Genomic DNA, 18,424 nt, shown 5'->3' on the forward strand with positions numbered 1-18,424 from the left:
ACAGAAAGGCTGCACATGACAGGGAACCCTTTAGACCTACAGAATAAAGGCAAGAAGAGAAAGAAACAGACCAAGAGGTCCCTTTCCTACTGTTGTTCCTATACCTGAGTTCCTTTATGCTGATGATAGCAGATGGTGAAAACCAATACAGTGCAACAATCTGAAATATAAACTAGGAACTGTAAGAGAGACGTGAAAAGAGGGAACCTCTGGTAGGAGCTGAGAATAACTATGAAAAGTTCAGATACACAATGTAGACTCCAAAGAGTCCCATTCAGTGTTGAGATAGTCAACATGTTTCAGACCACAACAACAGAGGTGTATGACATAACAAAAAAGCAACACTGCTGGATATACCTTGCACACTAGCTCTTCAGGACACGCTGTGGAATCAAAATACCATTTGAGAATATGCCCTTGCCCTCCAATTCTGCTTTATTTTCTATACACATAGAAAGGGAAAAACTGCCCTCAGGACTTCCAGTCATGATGAATTAAAGCAATTTTGCAGTGAGCAGCTGCCAGTTAAGACCAAGTAAAACACACCCATCAAGATAAAGTTTTTAAAATATATATATTGGCATATGGAGAAACTGTCAGCAAATGAAAGAACGGATTGACTAACAGAAGACTGAAGTGCTCAAGTCTTCAGGCCCAATGAGATTACCTGCTTCAGAGAAAACACAATGTTGAACTCACTTAAGAAATGGGTAAATAGAACTGCTACCCAAAACAGCATCACTACAGTCACTGTACAAAAACAACCTTCCTCCAGCACTGCTTAGGCAGCCTTCTAGTCAGGAACCTGAAGCATCAAATGAATTCTTCTTAAATGATAGGGGTCAATCTTGAGCTACTCCTCTTGAAAAGCAAGATATGTATGTTTCACAAAACCAGAACATTCTGAACACATTTGTTTTTTTTTTTCCTGAAAACATTCGGCTCATTCTTGAGTATTCTGACAGTCAGTTTTCAACAGTCAGATGTGAAAAATATTGCTGTCAAAATGGAACTTGGATAACATTAAATACACTGAAAACACGGCACAATTTAATGTCACTGTATCTTCCATCTTTACTATCACAATCATTACAGTTACATAAATAATAATTCTCTGTAGGCTAGCAGTTTCCACAATCTTGAAAAACAGCCTACAAACAAGGACTAAAATTTCCCAGTGTGGGAGGCACTTAATACAATTAATGCACCACCAGTTGACCTAGAACTACAAGTTGTGCTAAGTCACCGGAAGTTTTACATAGTAGTTCTACACCAAATATCAACTCTTAGGTGTTAATACACTATGGTTAAATCAATTACATGCAAGGTGACCTTCAAGACAACAGCTGAATCACCTTTTACATTCTGGTCTTGATCATCACCAAGACTAACATTCAAAGGAACTGATTTGGCTATTTACTTACTCTAGAGGTAGTTTTGTGCTCCAGACTTGCTCCAAAGGTTTTTTCTATCCATTCCTTAAAAGTTGGTAATACCATACCACCTAATCTGTACCTGAAAAGTCAATATTACATGGCGTCATTTTAAATTAAAAGAATGTATGTCAGACACACTTCTTTTGATTCTGCATAAGCACAAATAGTAAGTTTTACATTCAGTTCTTCATCTAAAAGGCAAAGCTCGACTCATTGAGTTTTTGTGAAACTGCACAGTTTCATTGCATTTAAGTATTCCATACTTAACACAAAAACAAATCAGATGTCAGTACCTCAGACATTATTTTCCTTTATGCACAAGCATTCCCTGAGAAGAAAACAATTACCCTTCTTTGGTATAAAGAGGTTTCAGCAGTTGAAAATCCTATAGCTTGTACGTCGGTCACTATATTATGCCCCACAGATCCTTCTTCCACGATAATTTAATTGCTATAACTATCTGACCATGACCCTGACTATTACAATTAAGTCATCTACTGTGCAAAAAGAGCAATTAATTTTGTTTCCTTAACTACCTTCTAGTTCTCTCACTGATAAAACAATCACAAACATACTCAATTCCTAGAGATAAAAGGGTACAAACACATTTCAACTCAGCTAGAAATACTACGTTCAGTGATCCCTTCTGTGACAGCTATTATTGTATCACCATATTCATACAGAACAGAGCGAGTTCTGTGGACAAGCAAATACAAAAAGCAACAAAAGTTCGAGGTACAAGTTTGATGTAAATTGGGAATCTGCAAAAGTACAGAATATCTTGGTTCAGCTTGGTGCTTCTTCCTCTCCAGACACACTTTTTGGTATTGCCCACCTATTGCTATAGCTTTCTCAAAGGACAAAGTAAAGCTGACAGAAATCTAACAACTAACTCAGGGCAAACAAAAGTCCCAGCAGAAAGGAAATTGGTGAGTTTACTGCACAGAACGCAATTATGACTCAGGGGTAAGCTCTGTACACATGATTATGGTATAAGAAGTCCCTGAAAAAAATAAATAAAATAAGAACTGTCCTCCGTGGAAAAATAGGTTTATTTGCTCACTCAGGCAAGTATGTTCCACTTCTGGTGTGATGGTATAGTTGATAATAAAAAAAAGATAATTTGACATGTAGACAAGCACAGTCTGCTGGGACAGTCAGCAAAACTTCCATAAAGAGAATTCCTGTTTCACTAACCCTTGGAGTTCTATGAGAGTATGAAAAAAAAAAGTAAACAAGGAGAGTGCAGTGAACATTACATTCTACACCCCTATTTCCACAGAGGTTCTACCTCAACAGCCATTAAAGAAAATACGTTGCTACAGTACTGAAGGGAAGGTGGTTCTTGAGGCTTAAAGATAGGTAAGATAAGTCGGTCCAAAACAGGAGTGCTACTTGCCACACTGCTACTAGGCCCAGTTTTACATAAAGTCTTCATCAGTGATCTGGACTTCACAGTGGACTCTCCAACCAGGTGAATGATAAAAACATCATTCCCATCTCTTCTAGAACAGGGACTAGTACTCATCAGTTCAACAGCCTCAGAGCTTCCTCCAGAAAAAAAAAAAAATTGAAGTGCTATGCTTTTGCCTCTTTCAAAGTACCCTGCGTAAACTCCTTCTGTGCAGCATAAACTATCCCAGATAAAGGCATCAGATGAAAAAAACGAGTGAGAAAGCAACAAGGGTCAGAATCCTAGCAAAAGGAAAGATCACCTAGATGTCCCTACAAAGTATACGATGAACTCACGCGCCTAAGATAATGTTTTGCATTTTAACCTGGGACTGAAAATTAAAAGGATTTGTGTTCAACACTTGAGATACATTTTTTTGCAGGTTTGACTCAAACTAGCTTATGCCAGTTACACAGAAACTCAAAGAACAAATTTTTCTTTAGTACAGTGCCCTAGCAAATTCATTTCTCCTTCCTCGTCACTCAGGGTGGTGATGCACTGGAACAGGTTGCCCAAAGAGGCTGTGGATGCCCCATCCCTGGATGCTTTCAAGGCAAGGACGGATGTGGCTCTGAGCAGCCTGATCTAGAGGCTGGCAACCCTGCACACAGCAGGGGGGTTGAAACTAGATGATCATTATGGTCCTTTTCAACCCAGGCCATTCTATGATTCCTATTATTATCATCATTTTTACTCTTAACAGAAGTATATTATTTTTAAAACTAAGATGACCATACGACTTCTTTCATTTCGGGTACAGAGAAATAGTAAGATATCAAATGACAGACTTAAAACTCACTGAAGAAAGTAAAAAGATCCTGAAGAAGAATGAATCTTGTCTTTGCTGAAAAACTACAGATATATTTTTCAGAAAAACAAATCTGCAGTGTGAAGGGCTAGAAGACAACAGATCAGAGATGCACGTTGCCACCACAAAACATGCAACTGTAGATTCATTTTAATTTTTAAGTTAAGAGCATAAAGAAACTCCAAGCACAACAGTTAAGAAATCTAAAACAAATTAAGAGCTGAGTAAAGCAACTTGCTGATGAGATTCTCAAAACTGGAACAACTCCAGAGAACTGCTCCATGTTTTCTAAAGCTTTAGAAGATGGTGCAGATTCTCAGTCCAATTCCACACGCAAGGCAAAGATTCACTACTACGTATGGAATTCAGTAAACCTGTGCAAAACTAATGACCTGTTCTACGAGATACAGGAAGCTTTCTGCTGCTTTCAGTTTAGCTGAATATCAGTTTTTGAACTCTTTTCCAAAAAATTACTAATAAAATACTTTACTTCAGTGATAACGATTTTCCAGCTTACCTCTTCCCTGTGAATTCTGCTTGACCCTTCTTATTGAATATGAATTTGGAGTCATTATATCCCCATCCATTCCACTTCAGAATTTCTTGTCTAAAAGGTGGAAAATATACGTGAGTGAAAACGTTAGCATACCATGAGGCCTAAATGCTTGTATGATTTATGATTTTACAGCTTTGGAAACAGCAATTTAAGAAGTCAAATATAAATCAAAAGTACAGAGCCTAGTACACGTAAAAATCATTTGCAGTCATAACCATTATTCCTTTACATTGCATCCTAAGGTTTGAAGGACAAGATGCTTTAAGAACAACCAGCTGAAGTAAATGTACATTGTACAATGTATGTTTTCGAATCATCAAAAACTACATTCGAAAGATGTTTCTCTTTAAACCTCTACATCACTACTAGAAAACAAACAGGTAGTAGTAGCTGAAGAATGAAAAAAGAAAACCACAGTAACTAGATATCAAGAAATGCACTGAACTTCAGTTAAGCCTGACATCATCACTGCAACCCCATTACATTTTCTACGTTCACTGAATGAGGCACACAGAGACATTTGCATTAAAAATATATTTTGGAAAGCTGAAAAAACAGAGCAGTAAGAATAATATACCAAACACAATGTGAATTATCTCAATGTAAAGAGACTATAAGAAAGGTAATATGAAAAAAACAAAATGCAACTGTCAAAATATTATCACAAAATTGAGGTGTCTAAATGCAACCATTCCAAAACAGATCTCTCCATCACAATAAAATCATCAGCAGTATATCAGTGTAAACACACTGAAGATGCAGAGAAACACAAAGAGTAATTACAAATCAATTCAATTTTGCTTTAGAAAAAAAACAATTCATTACATTAGCAATTCATTTCTAATTTAAAAAAATGAATTGTGGTTCACAAAAAAAAAAGCATCTTAAAGAAGAACAGATGATACACCTCAGTCTGCTACACACAGTAAAGGTAGATCTTACTCTTTGACTGTATCTTAGAAGAGCAAGACAGTGATCATTTTGAGAAGACTTCACAGCTCAAAGTCACTGCCTGAAAGCAGTTCTAACTCCAGCTGTAGATGCAAGGTAGCTGGGTGCTGATCAACGACAAAAGGTCTTCATAACAGAGAAAACACTAATGCGGGCTCCTGAGATACCACCAGTGCCGTACTTAGTTCAGTTAGTATTCAGTACCTAGTTCAGTTTCTTCTGACTGCCTGTCCACAAGGCTTCAAGTAATCAAATGGAAGAAATGCGGACTTCTACTGCAGAAGTTTGAAAGAGACATTTCTACAAGCCTTTGATTAGCTTAGCACTTCCTAGGCAAGCTTTATAGGGAACTTCAAACACTTACCAACTGATGCATTTTTGTGAAATAGCCAGTGCATGATGCTCCTGCACACTGAGGAACCAACTCTAACACTGCCACCAAATTAAGCTGTTTGACAAACAGCTGTCCAGAACTGCAGTCCTCCCCAAGGCAGCACTTCTCCTTCTGCTGACTACATGGCATACTTCTGTACACCCAGTCTCTAGTTTGTTCAAAGACATAAAGTCAAAACAGACTTGATATTAATTAACTAAATTTGAGGAAGGCTTAAGCAGGTCCTCTTTCAAGGCAGTGCCAAAACACACTGCTAAGTGTGATGCGTCCATTGAACAGGGCAGAGAAAGCAGCAGCGAGGCTGGAGATGATCAGCCAGAACAGGACACAGAGGCAGGCTCCAGAGGAGCCACTGACTGGGAATAACAGAGTGAGCGCTGCTCTGGAACACTCAATCACCCCAATACCTGCTCAGATAGATGAGTCCTCCAAAGCCTGCAGGATGAGCGCAGACCCAGCAAGGGGCTCCTCCTGCTCAGCCTCCCACATTGCCAGTTGCTGGCCCTTCCTGAAGGCCTGCATCCTTATGCTGGCGCTTTCTTCATGTTTTAAAACACTAAACAGAGAGTAAGAAGTCAAATTTCCTAAGAGCTTTCAGGATAAACTATTTCTGAATGAAATAAGTAAGCAATAATACAGCTCTTGTTATTGCTGTGATGAGAGTAATTAATTTAAATGCTAATACAACAGTTCGTGTTTGCAGAAGAACAGCTGGTTCTGAAACATCTCAACTACTGCAAAACACAAAGTCAGGCCAATCCCCCTCTCCATAATAGGTGGTTTTGTGGCCTGTGACAGGCAGACACAACAGGAAGTTAATTATAAATATCTAATTTCTATATCCAAAGCTACCCCAAGCAATTCTGAGGTTTCTGTTTGAAGATAGAAAGGCCTGTTTTGTAATGAGCCACTGACATTTATTCTTTCCTTTGTTCCACCACAGCAGGGAGTACTGCCAACTCTGGGACTGCTATCTGATTTACTTACAGTGGCTCCTAGCACTTCACGCCTACACAGTAACAAGTCAGAGGAAATACTGCACGTGGCTTCCTAACAAGCAGCCTAAAAACACCCAGAATATAAAATAAAATGACCGATTATTTAGCTCTGATTCTTAAGTAACAGGGCCGCCAACATTTGCCATTATTCTTGCTCTGAACTTAAAGCTGCCAAGTTTTGTATTGTACCTAAGCTGCCTCATTTAAAGATGATGGCTTTTCTATTTGGGTACAGTGACCTCCAATAAAATATCAAGCTCATTAACTCTACTTTTGCCTTAAATATTAGCAAGTGATCAGTTCTTCCTTGTCTCCTAACTTTAAAGCCAGAAAATCAGTACTGAAATGATAAATGTAAAAATGTTAAAAGCAAGCTTTGCTTTACATTTTTGCTATTACATACATACACATTTTACATACATATTGCGTGTATAAGTAATGATATTGCCTGAAGGGAAAACCTGAAAGAAAGCAAGTTACCATGGAAACACTGACAATAGGAGCAAGTGTTGTGAAAACAGTGTGCTAAGGTTAAACGACCTTAAATCTTTCCTTACAATGCTCAGCACTGAAACACTTACTTGATGCAATAAAGAATTATTTATTTTTATAGCAAAAACTCTTCAACAAATTCTCTTCACTCTTCCGAGGCCCTGGCTACAGGAAGCCGTGCAGATCATAGCACAAGGTAAATAACATATACCTAAAATAAGCACGCTGAAGCCCCCAGTGAAGGTATTTAGAATGGTGGGGCAGCCCACGAGGGGGCAGGCCGACCCCCCAGTGCCCAGACACCACCTGCACTCCCACATCCCGTGGCTCAGTGACAAGCTGCCAAGTGTTTTCCTTTCCCTAGAAAACCCAAGCAGCAGCACAGGCCTTCCTGCAGGTACTGGAGCAGAGCATCCAGAAGTTCTGTCCCCATGGAAATTACATCACACATGCTGTTTTCCAGTAATTGAAAATGAATGGCACAATTATATACCAAATCACCACACACAATACATAGAACTGCCAGGTGAAAAGAGATTTTGTTTTAAAAGAAAAAGATCTCCAATAGTCACAGCCTTTTATCTTCCAGGTCTAAGCCATATTGATATTACAGCATCAGAAGTACAAAGTTTTTTCAGTTCCAATAAAGTTACAAGATTATGTTCAGAGAAATACTGAAACCAAATTAATGTATGAATTATAGCTCAGTAGCATTAACTTGAATCATTATAGGGACATACATCCAAGCACACAGATCTTAACACAACTCCCCCCTCACTTCTACAAAAGGTAACTTTGCTAAATGGGCAACAGCCATTTTCTGTATTTTCTTCATAGAAGCCACCCAAAGTCTGCGCCATTCAACCAACTGAACCAATGGGACCCACCTAGCGCACAGCCAAAATGCTCACGGCAGTGTTCTCACTATGACCACCAGTGCTTTCAATTCAATCATCAGCTGGTGCTTAGCCTGCAAACTTCACACACACAAAACAAACAGACACTCCTGTTCTGCCACCCAAGAACAACACATTCTTGGGAATGAGATCTAAGAGGCAGTGTGAACAGCTAGCACATTGGCTGAACCACCACTGTTTGCCTAATGGAGCAGTGCAAACAAGTCTTACAGGCTGTGAAGTTCTTCCAAGACTTGGAGCAGGCATGCAGTAAAATTCAGGTACCACTAAAAGTGCTAAGGATTTGCACCAGGACATTATCCATACAGTAACTCCTCAAAGGTCACTTTAGCTGGACTTCTCACTACTAACTCAGTACCAACCGGTTCGGTGACACCAGGAGGTCCCCTCCCCCTGTGCTGCAGCAGTCCCTGCATGGGCTACACAGTCACATCACTCCAGCACCAGGTAAGAAAGCTTCTGAAGAGAGCAGTAAATTAGAATTAGGTCCCTGGAAATTAGGAAAGGGAACATAGCACAAGGAATCCCTTCAAGAACTGCTTCATGAAAGCATCCTTTATCTGGAGAATGACACACTGCAGACAGGGAATATCTGCTACGTTCATCACTCTTACACGTCTTCTCTCGTGGGGAGCCTCCCCTGCAGCAAACCAAGCCCAAGCACAATAACTTCTGAAGGCCAGTAAGAGGCCTGTTTTAGTAAACCTAGACACATTCCAGTTCTGCAGCCCGTGCTTTCACATAAACCCCTGCAGCTGCACACACATCTACTACAGCTGCTTTTCTGTTTGCCAAATATCTGCTACAGCAACATGAACCTTGGTTCACATTTACAGTTTAAATCTACAGTAAGCTGCAAGTGCAGACAAAACTTAAGGCACGGAAAACTTGATGGGACCAGAGCAGACCGTGGAGTGGCTCTTTTTTTTTTTTTGTTCAGTTTGCTTTTGTTTTTATCAGAACAGTTTGAAAAACAAACAATGTTAACCCTTATTACATAATGCCAACCTTGACTACTTCATTACATTCCAATAATAAAGCCCCAAGGAACAAGGAAATTGGTGCTTCTCCAGTGTTCTTTTGTAGAAAGCTTAAGTAATTTGGTGAATTAAGTGAACTGAAGGTGAAACACTATAATCAGTCTGAAGAAAGCCAAGGTACTATACCTACATTTCTCAGATACACTTGGCCAGACGATGATTCTCATGCAAGGGAGTACTTTACAAAAAGCTATTTCTATTTCATCTACTACTTCAATTGATACCAGTTTCTATCTTTGAAGTGACAGCTCTTCTGCAAAAATACATGCACGTGGCTACTTCCAGGCAGTCAGGGAACAGGCACCTCAACACATTTCAAACACTAGAGATCAATCACGTAAGAAATACTTCTTGGAAGCTTGCAAAGCCAGGAAGACTGCTTCACTGTCTCCAAAAATCCCATTTAACAAAGGAAACAACAATCTGCTGTTTATTTTCTCAAGCAAAATAAGCTCAGCTCCTGGACAAGATTTTTAGCTATTGTGCTGAGGACTTCTCACATGCTCCAAAGCAAATACATCAGATAACCACTGAAGAATACTTTTTGGTTTATACTATCAACCCAGAACACTTCTATACAACAGCTACTTTTGGATGTTACACATACTACAGATGTCTGTGGTTGACATCCTAGAAGCCACTATGGCCTGAAGTAATTATTGTAGTCTTTTTCATTAGCAAAGATTGTTCTATCCACTTTAAGTAAATCTTAAGTTTAAATAAACAATTACATATACATTCAATTTCTTGTATACAAGAGTTCAGACCTTAGCAAATATCAAGAAATCGATTTACAAATTCAGTTTTTCACATTAACTACTTGTTTTCATGTAATAATCTATACTGTATTTCACATCTTAAGCATACTTTACACTTCTATTTGTATCTAGGTTTGATTTTTTTTCAATTTTTCAATTTTTCAAAATTTAACCAATGGATATATCCATCTTGGTTTACTTGACATGAAAAGATCTAACAGGAAACTCATGTTTATTTAAATGAATTAATCTCTGACATTTCTTACATGCCATCTGTCTGATGAGTTAACTACTTACAGTTTGGTAATAGATATGAATTGCTGTTGCATAGGAAGTCACATCTGCCTTCAAATTATGGCACTTTCTTTTATCACGTTACTATTTACATGTGAGAATCTTATCTTATCTGCTCGTATACTTCAAGCAATAACCTTGACAAACAATTACCTCCTTTGATGCAATCACAAAAGCCTCCTGTGAACTGCCACACCTTCCTCAATGCAACAGGCTCTTGCTCTTACGATTTGTTAAGATTCTTTCCTTCTTGGCCTGAAGTTTCCACTACCTTAAGATCAGAAGTCAGCTATGCCAGGATTTAGTTCAGCATCAACTTTTGCTTAAAAACATCGTTGCCTAAAGAGTTAGTGCCATCAAACACTTAACAAACCATATATGGAATCTAACTTCTCAAAATGCAAAGTTTAGTAAGAAACATCAAAATATTTACAGAAGAAAAGCTAACTCTGAGAAACACTCCCCTCCACTCCCCAGACCTCCTTCATCCTCTGGTGCTCACCTTAAGCTTCAGTATTATCAGCCACCAGTCTCCAACCTAAACAGATGATGAATTTACTTGAGAACAAAAACAGGTATACAAAAAGTCTTTATAGGTTTTTAAGTATCCACGTAAGCACAGAGACATAGCCATATTTTAAATTCATACAATACAAATCTTTACTGCAAAGAAGCATTTTGGTACTACTGGTAAGATATGATGCCTCTTGGACCTTATTTGTTACATTCAAGTAGCATCTTTAGACACCAGCTCATGTTCTGCTTGACCTAATGTTAGATGTTAACAAGTTACCTTGAGCAACCTGGGTTCGAACTTACTAAAGGGCGGAGGACTGGCTATGCACTCATCTTGTGGCTTACCCTGGATAACAGTGTGCCCATAATAAGTAGAAGAGAGCCACAAATGTCTCTTCATCCCACAAAAAAAAAAAAAAAACTTCCTCACAAAAAGATGGGAAAGTGAGGAAATCTACTCCGCTTCTTCTTTACTCCGGGACACAAGAAATTTAAGTTTATTAGATGACAGATGAACTTTTTATTACATTCAATCAACATTCCCTTTTAAAGAACTTTGGCCCTTGTTAACTTAGTTATAATGCAATCTACTACAGCTAGATTAATGTCAGTGCTCCATCTCTGAGGCACTCCTGTTTTCTAGCATACATAAAAGTTATCCCGGCATAACTGTGACCTGAAGAATTGCAGCACTTTATTGTTTTCTAAATGATACAGTACAAGTTGTGTACTTCATGTAGTTAATCTTCATGATAACTGCATATAAGCTTTTATCTTAAGCCTCACCAGTAAAATGAGTTTACTAGTAAGCAGCCATCAAAAGTCAACAGGATGATGTTAAGTTTTGAAAAAAAAATACTTGCAAGGAAGAATTATTTTCCAATTTAAGCTTTTTGTAAGTTTTTCAGGAGGCACATCATTATTTTAAGACTTGAAGACACAGCTGTTTTTATAACTATAACCTCCATCTTCCACTTCAGCACTGAATTAAAACATAAAATCCAAAACAGAAACAGTACGGCAAGAGGTAACATCTCTCTACCTTTACAGTACATTAGACTCTCCACTCATACAGTGCACTCTTACAGTGCACCCTCCCCTAAAGAGACTGCTGCCCTAAGCACAAGATAGCTTATCTTTTTTGATAAGCATTTCCTCTTGATAAGTCATTTTCAGAAGGAAAAAAAAAGAAAAACCAGGAAGCGCACTGCAATCTTCAAACACATCAACTTGCAAACAGACCGGTTAGCCTTCACAGGCATTTTGAAAGAGGGACAGTTCAATGAATACCCACAGGAACTCGGTCCATTTTAGATGTTTCCCTTTCTCTCCTCACTGGTGATGAAAAATGACTGGATAAGATCCTTACCAGTATGGTCTTCAGACTGTCAACAAGAAAGCAACGTTTCTGCAGGTCAGTCTCTACTGACTACTGCATAAGTATTAGGGCATTTTTTTGGTCACAGCAAGTCATCTACTTTGCAGAAGAAACACTACACAAGGAGAATGCAGCTAGATCTGGTAGAAGTGCCTGTCAGATGCTTTGACTGTTTCAAATGCTACAGGAAAGATGCAACAGGCCTAATGAAGACAGAAAATGTTGAATGGGGTACCTAGGCTGCAGCTTTGCTGGCAAAAATTAAATTAATAATCCAAAAGAGGCAGAAATGCTGAATCATCACAAACAGATTTAATAGGAGACTGAAAGAAGAAAGCCATTTGGGTTTGGACTATTCTCATATTGCTGAAAGAAGCCACACAATCACTGTACCATCTATAAATCAGTTATTCTCACTATATATATATATTTTTTTTTTAATCAAGCTGGTTAGCAACATATAAAAGCGTTATCTTCAGGATCTTCCCAAAATAGAAAGTCACATTAGCTTTCAAAATCCACACTTCTCTTTCCTTGGTAAGCAGGAAAGATGGCTGCCAAGTCTAGTACTTCAGCTCTCTCAAGTGCAAAAGCCATATCAAACTGAATAGACTAAACAATTTAACTTGATATTAACATAAAATTTAGTACAGATTGATTCACTTCAAGCATAGAGGTTGTTACAATGGTAAGTGGAAATATCCATACAGATAAAAAAAAAAGTTTGCAGAAGCAAGTTTTATTTTAAGCAGTTTCAGGACCTTGTAACCTACTCCAAGACCTAAAGGCATTTACAACTCTGACAAAGTTGAAAGTACTCCAGCGTCTTCCATCCTTTGACAGCGCAGCTTCACTGGAGTCAGACACCCTTGAACTGAAATAAAGAAGCATTGCCAGAGTATGTTAAGTACTGAACATGGAATAGTCCTTTCTCAGCAAAAGATATTTAACCAGCTGAGTTACTAAGCAAAGAACCAAACCAACTTAGACTCACTTTTACACTCAGATCTATTGTATTTAACCAGCACATCTCCTGTATGCTGCATTGCTCAGTAATCGCAGCCTGAAATGCAAGTTCAGCTATTATTTTTTACATCTAACACATTTACTACTGCCTCCAGACACTCAAACGAGCTCTTTTAGTCACCTAAAGTTTCCTTATATGATTACTGCCTCAAAATCCTTGCAGAAGTTCTAGACCCAGCCTCTTACACACAATGTGTGACCTCAGAGGAAGGTGTTTGGTTTGGCTTAGGGACTTACCAAATGAAGGAAAGCATATATTTAAATAATGACTATTAATTACACATCTGCCTAAGAACTCTGGCCATGCCTAAAGCAAAGAACTCTGGTAAAACTTCCATTGCATTCATCATAGCCCCTGGCCTTACACAATTGTTTTTGCACTACTCAAGCAAGACTACCACACAGATGAATGAAAGTAAGTTTAGCTAAGTGCTGAGCACCCAGCACTAAACATATCACCCATCTGAATCTAGTTGCAAAATTAGTAGGTTGACTTCCTAGAATCCCTTACTTTTAGCAAGCTTCAGATAATTGTTACAGTCGTTGCTCGACTTCATCCCAAGAATCTCTTTACCTTCTCATTCAAGAAAAGCACCCTCAGTGAAATCTAATAATTTCTGAAGTTGTTTGCTTTAAAATATTCCTTTTTTCCCAATATAGTTAAACTTTCTCTTCATCTTGAAATCTTACCCTAACCCTCCCAAATCCTCTCCAGACTTCTCTACTACTCTTTAATTTTTCTTTATCATGCTTCACAGAAGATTTCTCCAGCTGTGGTATTTTCTGGGGTTGATGTTCTCCACCTTCACTAAGTAATCTCAGTCAACAAGACCAGCCATCCAGACTCACCTATGGTGGCATGAATCCTTCTGCCCAATACATTCTAAATCTTATGAATGGGTCAACCAGCTCCAGATTAGCTGGAAGTCACTAGAACAGAACTTGGGCATTTATCATTTGCAAGCTGTAAATCACTATAGGCAACAGAGCTTTTATTTCTATACACACAGAAACGTTGAGCTCTAAGTACATCAAGATAGCTGTACCAGTGATGTGGATCACACATTCCAGTAGCTCCCCTACACTATCACAGAATAGTGTCCCATAGTGTCCCTGAAGCAACATGAATTATTCTTAATCCAGAACACGTTAATCAAAATAAAAATAGCAATTCTTCATGCTTCTGTAGCAAATACTAGTATTGGAGACCAATGCCGTTAACTTGTAGAAGAACAAGCATTAAGTTCACCACGCCTGTGTTTCCACACAAGAAGTGGCTACCCTTAGGTAGTTATGCATCTTCATAAAACCATGTTTCTGCTGCTCTTCAAAGATGCAGGAACTTGCTCTAGAAATTATATAAAAATCAATTTAAAGTAAATCCATGAGAACTAGCTAAATCAGTATTTTTCATAAACAATGATTTCTTCCCGAACTCAAACGAAAGAAAAATTCAGTATGAAAGCCAGTGCTTTTGGGATGACCCATTTCTCTCAGCAAGCAGCGCTGCTTGATGCATCCCCTCACTGAGGACTAAATGCTTTCAGCTTGTAACATTTGGCTTCATGCCTATGACATCCCAGTCTCCTCAAAGCAGGCAAACTCAGCTTGAGCCACAAATGGTCTGTTAGAATAATTCGCACCATTCCCTTTATCTCACAAGGCTTGCCTGAGAAAATGTTCAGAGCAAAACACCAGCTCAATGGGTTTTCCACACAGATGCAATGACTCTCACCTGCTGCTTGCCCTGCCAGCCTCTTGACCGCCTCCATACACTCACATACCATACCAGTGCCTGAACACTGCTCTATGCAGAGTGGTGAGCTGTCAATAACCCAAGCCATGAGATGCTCTTACAGGACAGCAAGGCAACGTGCACACGGGAAATCCACATCAGAAAACGGGGAAATCACAAAGTACATGCAAGTCCATTCCTCCTGAAAGTGGGCCTAACAGTGATAAGTTACCTGAAACCGTACCTACACACTGTAACTACAGCATTTAATCTACCAGATAAATAAATCCAACAGCCGGTGAACCAATTTAGAGCTAGGTAATTCTACTGTTTGTCTTCCCTTGGTCTCGTGTGAACCAAGACGTTTCACTTTTATGTGCTATGAGAACAAAAAGAGCATAAGATATACTTACAGACATTCATCTCCAAGAAATTAAACACAGAACCCAACTTACAACTGTGTTTTCATAGTGCTCACATGACGGCCTCGCATATCTGTGAACCCAAGAGCATAGAAAGCCCACACGCAACCTCCCCTCTTTACAAACTGCGCTCTTCATCACAGCAGCCTCAAGTCCTCCCCAGACACCAAACCTCTCCTCCAGCTCCGAGGACGACAGCGAGCGGCTCCCCATGCTACCACCCCGCTCATCCCAGAAGCTAAGGACCACCGTCCCCGGACTTCCCCGGCCCCTGCACCACCCCGGCGCCTCCCAGCCCCGCCGGGCCCGCAGCCCGCTCCCGGCCGCCCGCCCTGCCGAGGCCCGCTCCCCGCGGGGCCCCCGCCCGCACCCACCGCTTCTTGGGGATGGAGCCGGCGGCCGGCCCGGCGGAGCCGCCCTGCGCCTTGCAGGGGCTCGGGGAGAGCGCCGCTTGCCCCGCGGCCCGCGGCGAGCCCCGCAGGTGCCCGGAGATGATGCGCAGCCGCCGCCGGGCGGAGGCCGGGGACCCGCCGCCGCTTCCCGCCGCCTCCTCCGCCGCCGCCGCCATGGCACTTCCGTGTTGTGCCGCGGAGCGCTGCCGGGTGAGGGGTCAGGCGGGCGGAAGGCGCGGCCTCGCGCTCCTCGAGCCCTGCCCGGGACCTGACCTGCGGGTGGCAGCTAGCGGGCTCTCCCCGCTGCTAGCGGGGAGCAGCGCGCGGGAGGGAGGAGCGCGGCCTGCGGCTAAAGGCGCTGCTGCCCTGGTGCCATTGCGGCTCTCGCCGCGCCGCTCCGGGGGCTGATGGGGCTGCGAGCAGCCGGGAGAACGCAGGCCTTACGGGAGAAGTTTCGTAGCTTGGGCTTTGATTGTCGTGAGCGTATCTGAGAGAGACAGAGATGCTTCTATAAAGCTGAATGTTGCCTAAGTTAATTATGAAATGCACATTAATGGTATTAGCATGGGTAGGATACTTAAGAAATTGATTGGTGAGGTGACATAGTGGCTTACAGGTGTCACAGATGCTATCATGACTGTTGACAGGCACAGCAGTGTCCTCATGTGCGAGCAGAGGGCTGCTGGGCCGGCACTGCTCCACACACTTTTGTTGAAATACAGAGGTAACCTGTACTGCAGTATGGATGACATTTCAGTGCAATGAATGAATACAACAGCAGTTATGAACTGCAGCTGTCAGTACTGTGGTAGATTTGTAGTTAAGAAAAAGTCCATCCAACAGAGCCATTTTACATTTTACGTGTGTTGATTGCACTGAGCAACACAGACCCCACAATCACAACCAGCCCCAACTTGCTGGCCTGGCACACACAACCCACAATCATGCCAACATGCCTTGATTATGTCCAAGCCTGACACAACTCTGCTTTGCACTCGTGCATCTGGTTCAGTCTTTCTGACAGTGCTCACACCTGTGAGATATGCTCAGAACTGCCTACAGGCTGTAGGACAATGCAAGGTATCCCTTGGCAGGAGAAGAACTTGAGACCACAGGCTGCTCCAGAGAGGGTTGGAGGGCAAGCAGTGTTGTCTCATCTGAAATGGTCTGGGTTTTGTTGGTTATTTAACTCTAGACAGTTTAACTCATAGCCATTTTTTAGCCAAATCCTCTCCTGTATGAGTGGCAGTGTTAGGGAAGAGAAACAAACCCCAAGTGGGATTACATCCCTTTCTGTAGCTGGGACAGCTAGTGCTGTTACAGAACTGCTGGACAGTCCTGATCATGAGCCTGTGTGAAAAGCTGGGATTTCTCCTTCAGTATCAGCACCATCAGGAAGTGGCAGTCTTCACAGAGAATGGTTTGTCCCTGTACCCAGGACATTCATTATAACCCTGCAGAGCCTAGCCTTTCCTGATTACTGACTGGCGGGCAATCTGTTCAGCTTGTCCAAATGCACTATCAGCTTAACAATAACAAATACAATAATGCGATGAATGCTTTAATCATTTATAGCATCCATGAGCTTATGCTGGTGGTCATCCTATACAGGTTCCTAGACTCTGAAGAAGGAGAAGTGAGATTTAAGGGGAGAAAAAGATGGGATGCTTGTTCCAAATAAGGTCTGCTACATGTACTTGTGTGCTTTGGTCAACTTTGAATTTCCACTCAGGAAAATATATGGAAAATGGAAAGATTTTAAAGTCGAACAGAAAGAATGGCAGGAGGTGGTTTGGTTGTTTTTTTTTTTCCATCAGAGAAAGAAAAAAAGGCTGAACAAACTGAGTTTTTTAATGAAGGCTAAAGAAGATATGTTATCAGTCTTCAAATATGTAAAAGAGAGCAGTCAATCTGCCCTTCATGTCCCTACCATGTTAGTGAGCAGTAATGAGCACAAACTTCAAGATGTAACTTCAGTATTTGTACTAAACTACCTCTCAACGGCAGTGAAAATGAAAAACTGTTGTCTGCCTAAGAACAGAATGAAGTCACCTCCATTATCTTGAAGAACAGACTATGCACCAACTATCAGTAAAACTAGTTCTGCTCAGAGCAAGATGATCATCTAGATGACCTCCTCAGATAAATTCCAACTTTATGAGGTGAAATACCTCCCACAGTTTAAGCCTACTGTGTTATCACACAGAACCAGTCAGCTTTGTGGAAATCTTGAAGTGGAATGCTAGTATCTAGGTGATTATTAATACTTTCATAATGATATTTTGCCTATCACTGCTGATTTATTTGTTCATTCCTTCCTCATTCACCCCACGTTTATTCTGTCTTGGATATAAAATAAAATTACATGAAAATTCATAAAACTCTTGCCCTATTTCTCCCATGATACTTCAGCATGATACCTTTCCATTAGCTAAGCAACTAGGAGAATGTTCTCTAGGGAGCACCAACTAGCAGAAAGTTCTCCAGGGAGCAGTATGTAGAGGACAAGCAGAGAGACTGTGGTTCAGTTCCCTACTTCACACTCAATATTGGTGCCTCTTTGAGTTATAGCTCCCCATATAGAAACCAGGAATAACAGTGTCTCCCTGCAAAGACTGGAAGAGAAATACACCAAGGACTGTATGACAATATTGGATCAAACATTTTAAGACCTACTGATCGAAAGCAGTGCATAAAAGCCAGGTATTATTGCTATTTGTTTTGCATTGATTCTCACCATGATTAATCTGATGCCCTTTGTGTACTTTGACTAGAAAACAGCCTATAATTTTCCTGGGGCAGGAATGGTACTAGCTGCAATGGAGTTTCAGCTTTAGTTTAAGTTCCTGATATTACTG

General features: G+C 40.6%; 1 protein-coding gene across 2 annotated transcripts in view; it reads right to left on the reverse strand.

Annotated features, from left to right (window-relative positions):
• The window catches only part of AGPS (alkylglycerone phosphate synthase), a 79,960-nt gene that overhangs the window by 39,766 nt on the left and 21,770 nt on the right, over positions 1 to 18,424 (reverse strand). Inside the window, exons 1-3 of one of the 2 annotated variants that reach the window (XM_021399139.1) lie at positions 15,549 to 15,757; positions 4,215 to 4,304; positions 1,425 to 1,515 (exon numbers count right to left, since the gene is read on the reverse strand). In XM_021399139.1, the coding sequence (XP_021254814.1) occupies positions 1,425 to 1,515; positions 4,215 to 4,304; positions 15,549 to 15,742 (375 nt within the window). In that variant the 5' untranslated portion in view covers positions 15,743 to 15,757. Of the gene's footprint in view, positions 1 to 1,424; positions 1,516 to 4,214; positions 4,305 to 15,548; positions 15,758 to 18,424 lie in introns of those variants that run through there. The other variant, XM_021399141.1, reaches the window with a different exon arrangement.

The sequence above is a fragment of the Numida meleagris genome, chromosome 5 (assembly GCF_002078875.1).
Source record: "Numida meleagris isolate 19003 breed g44 Domestic line chromosome 5, NumMel1.0, whole genome shotgun sequence".
Taxonomy (NCBI): Eukaryota; Metazoa; Chordata; class Aves; order Galliformes; family Numididae; genus Numida; species Numida meleagris.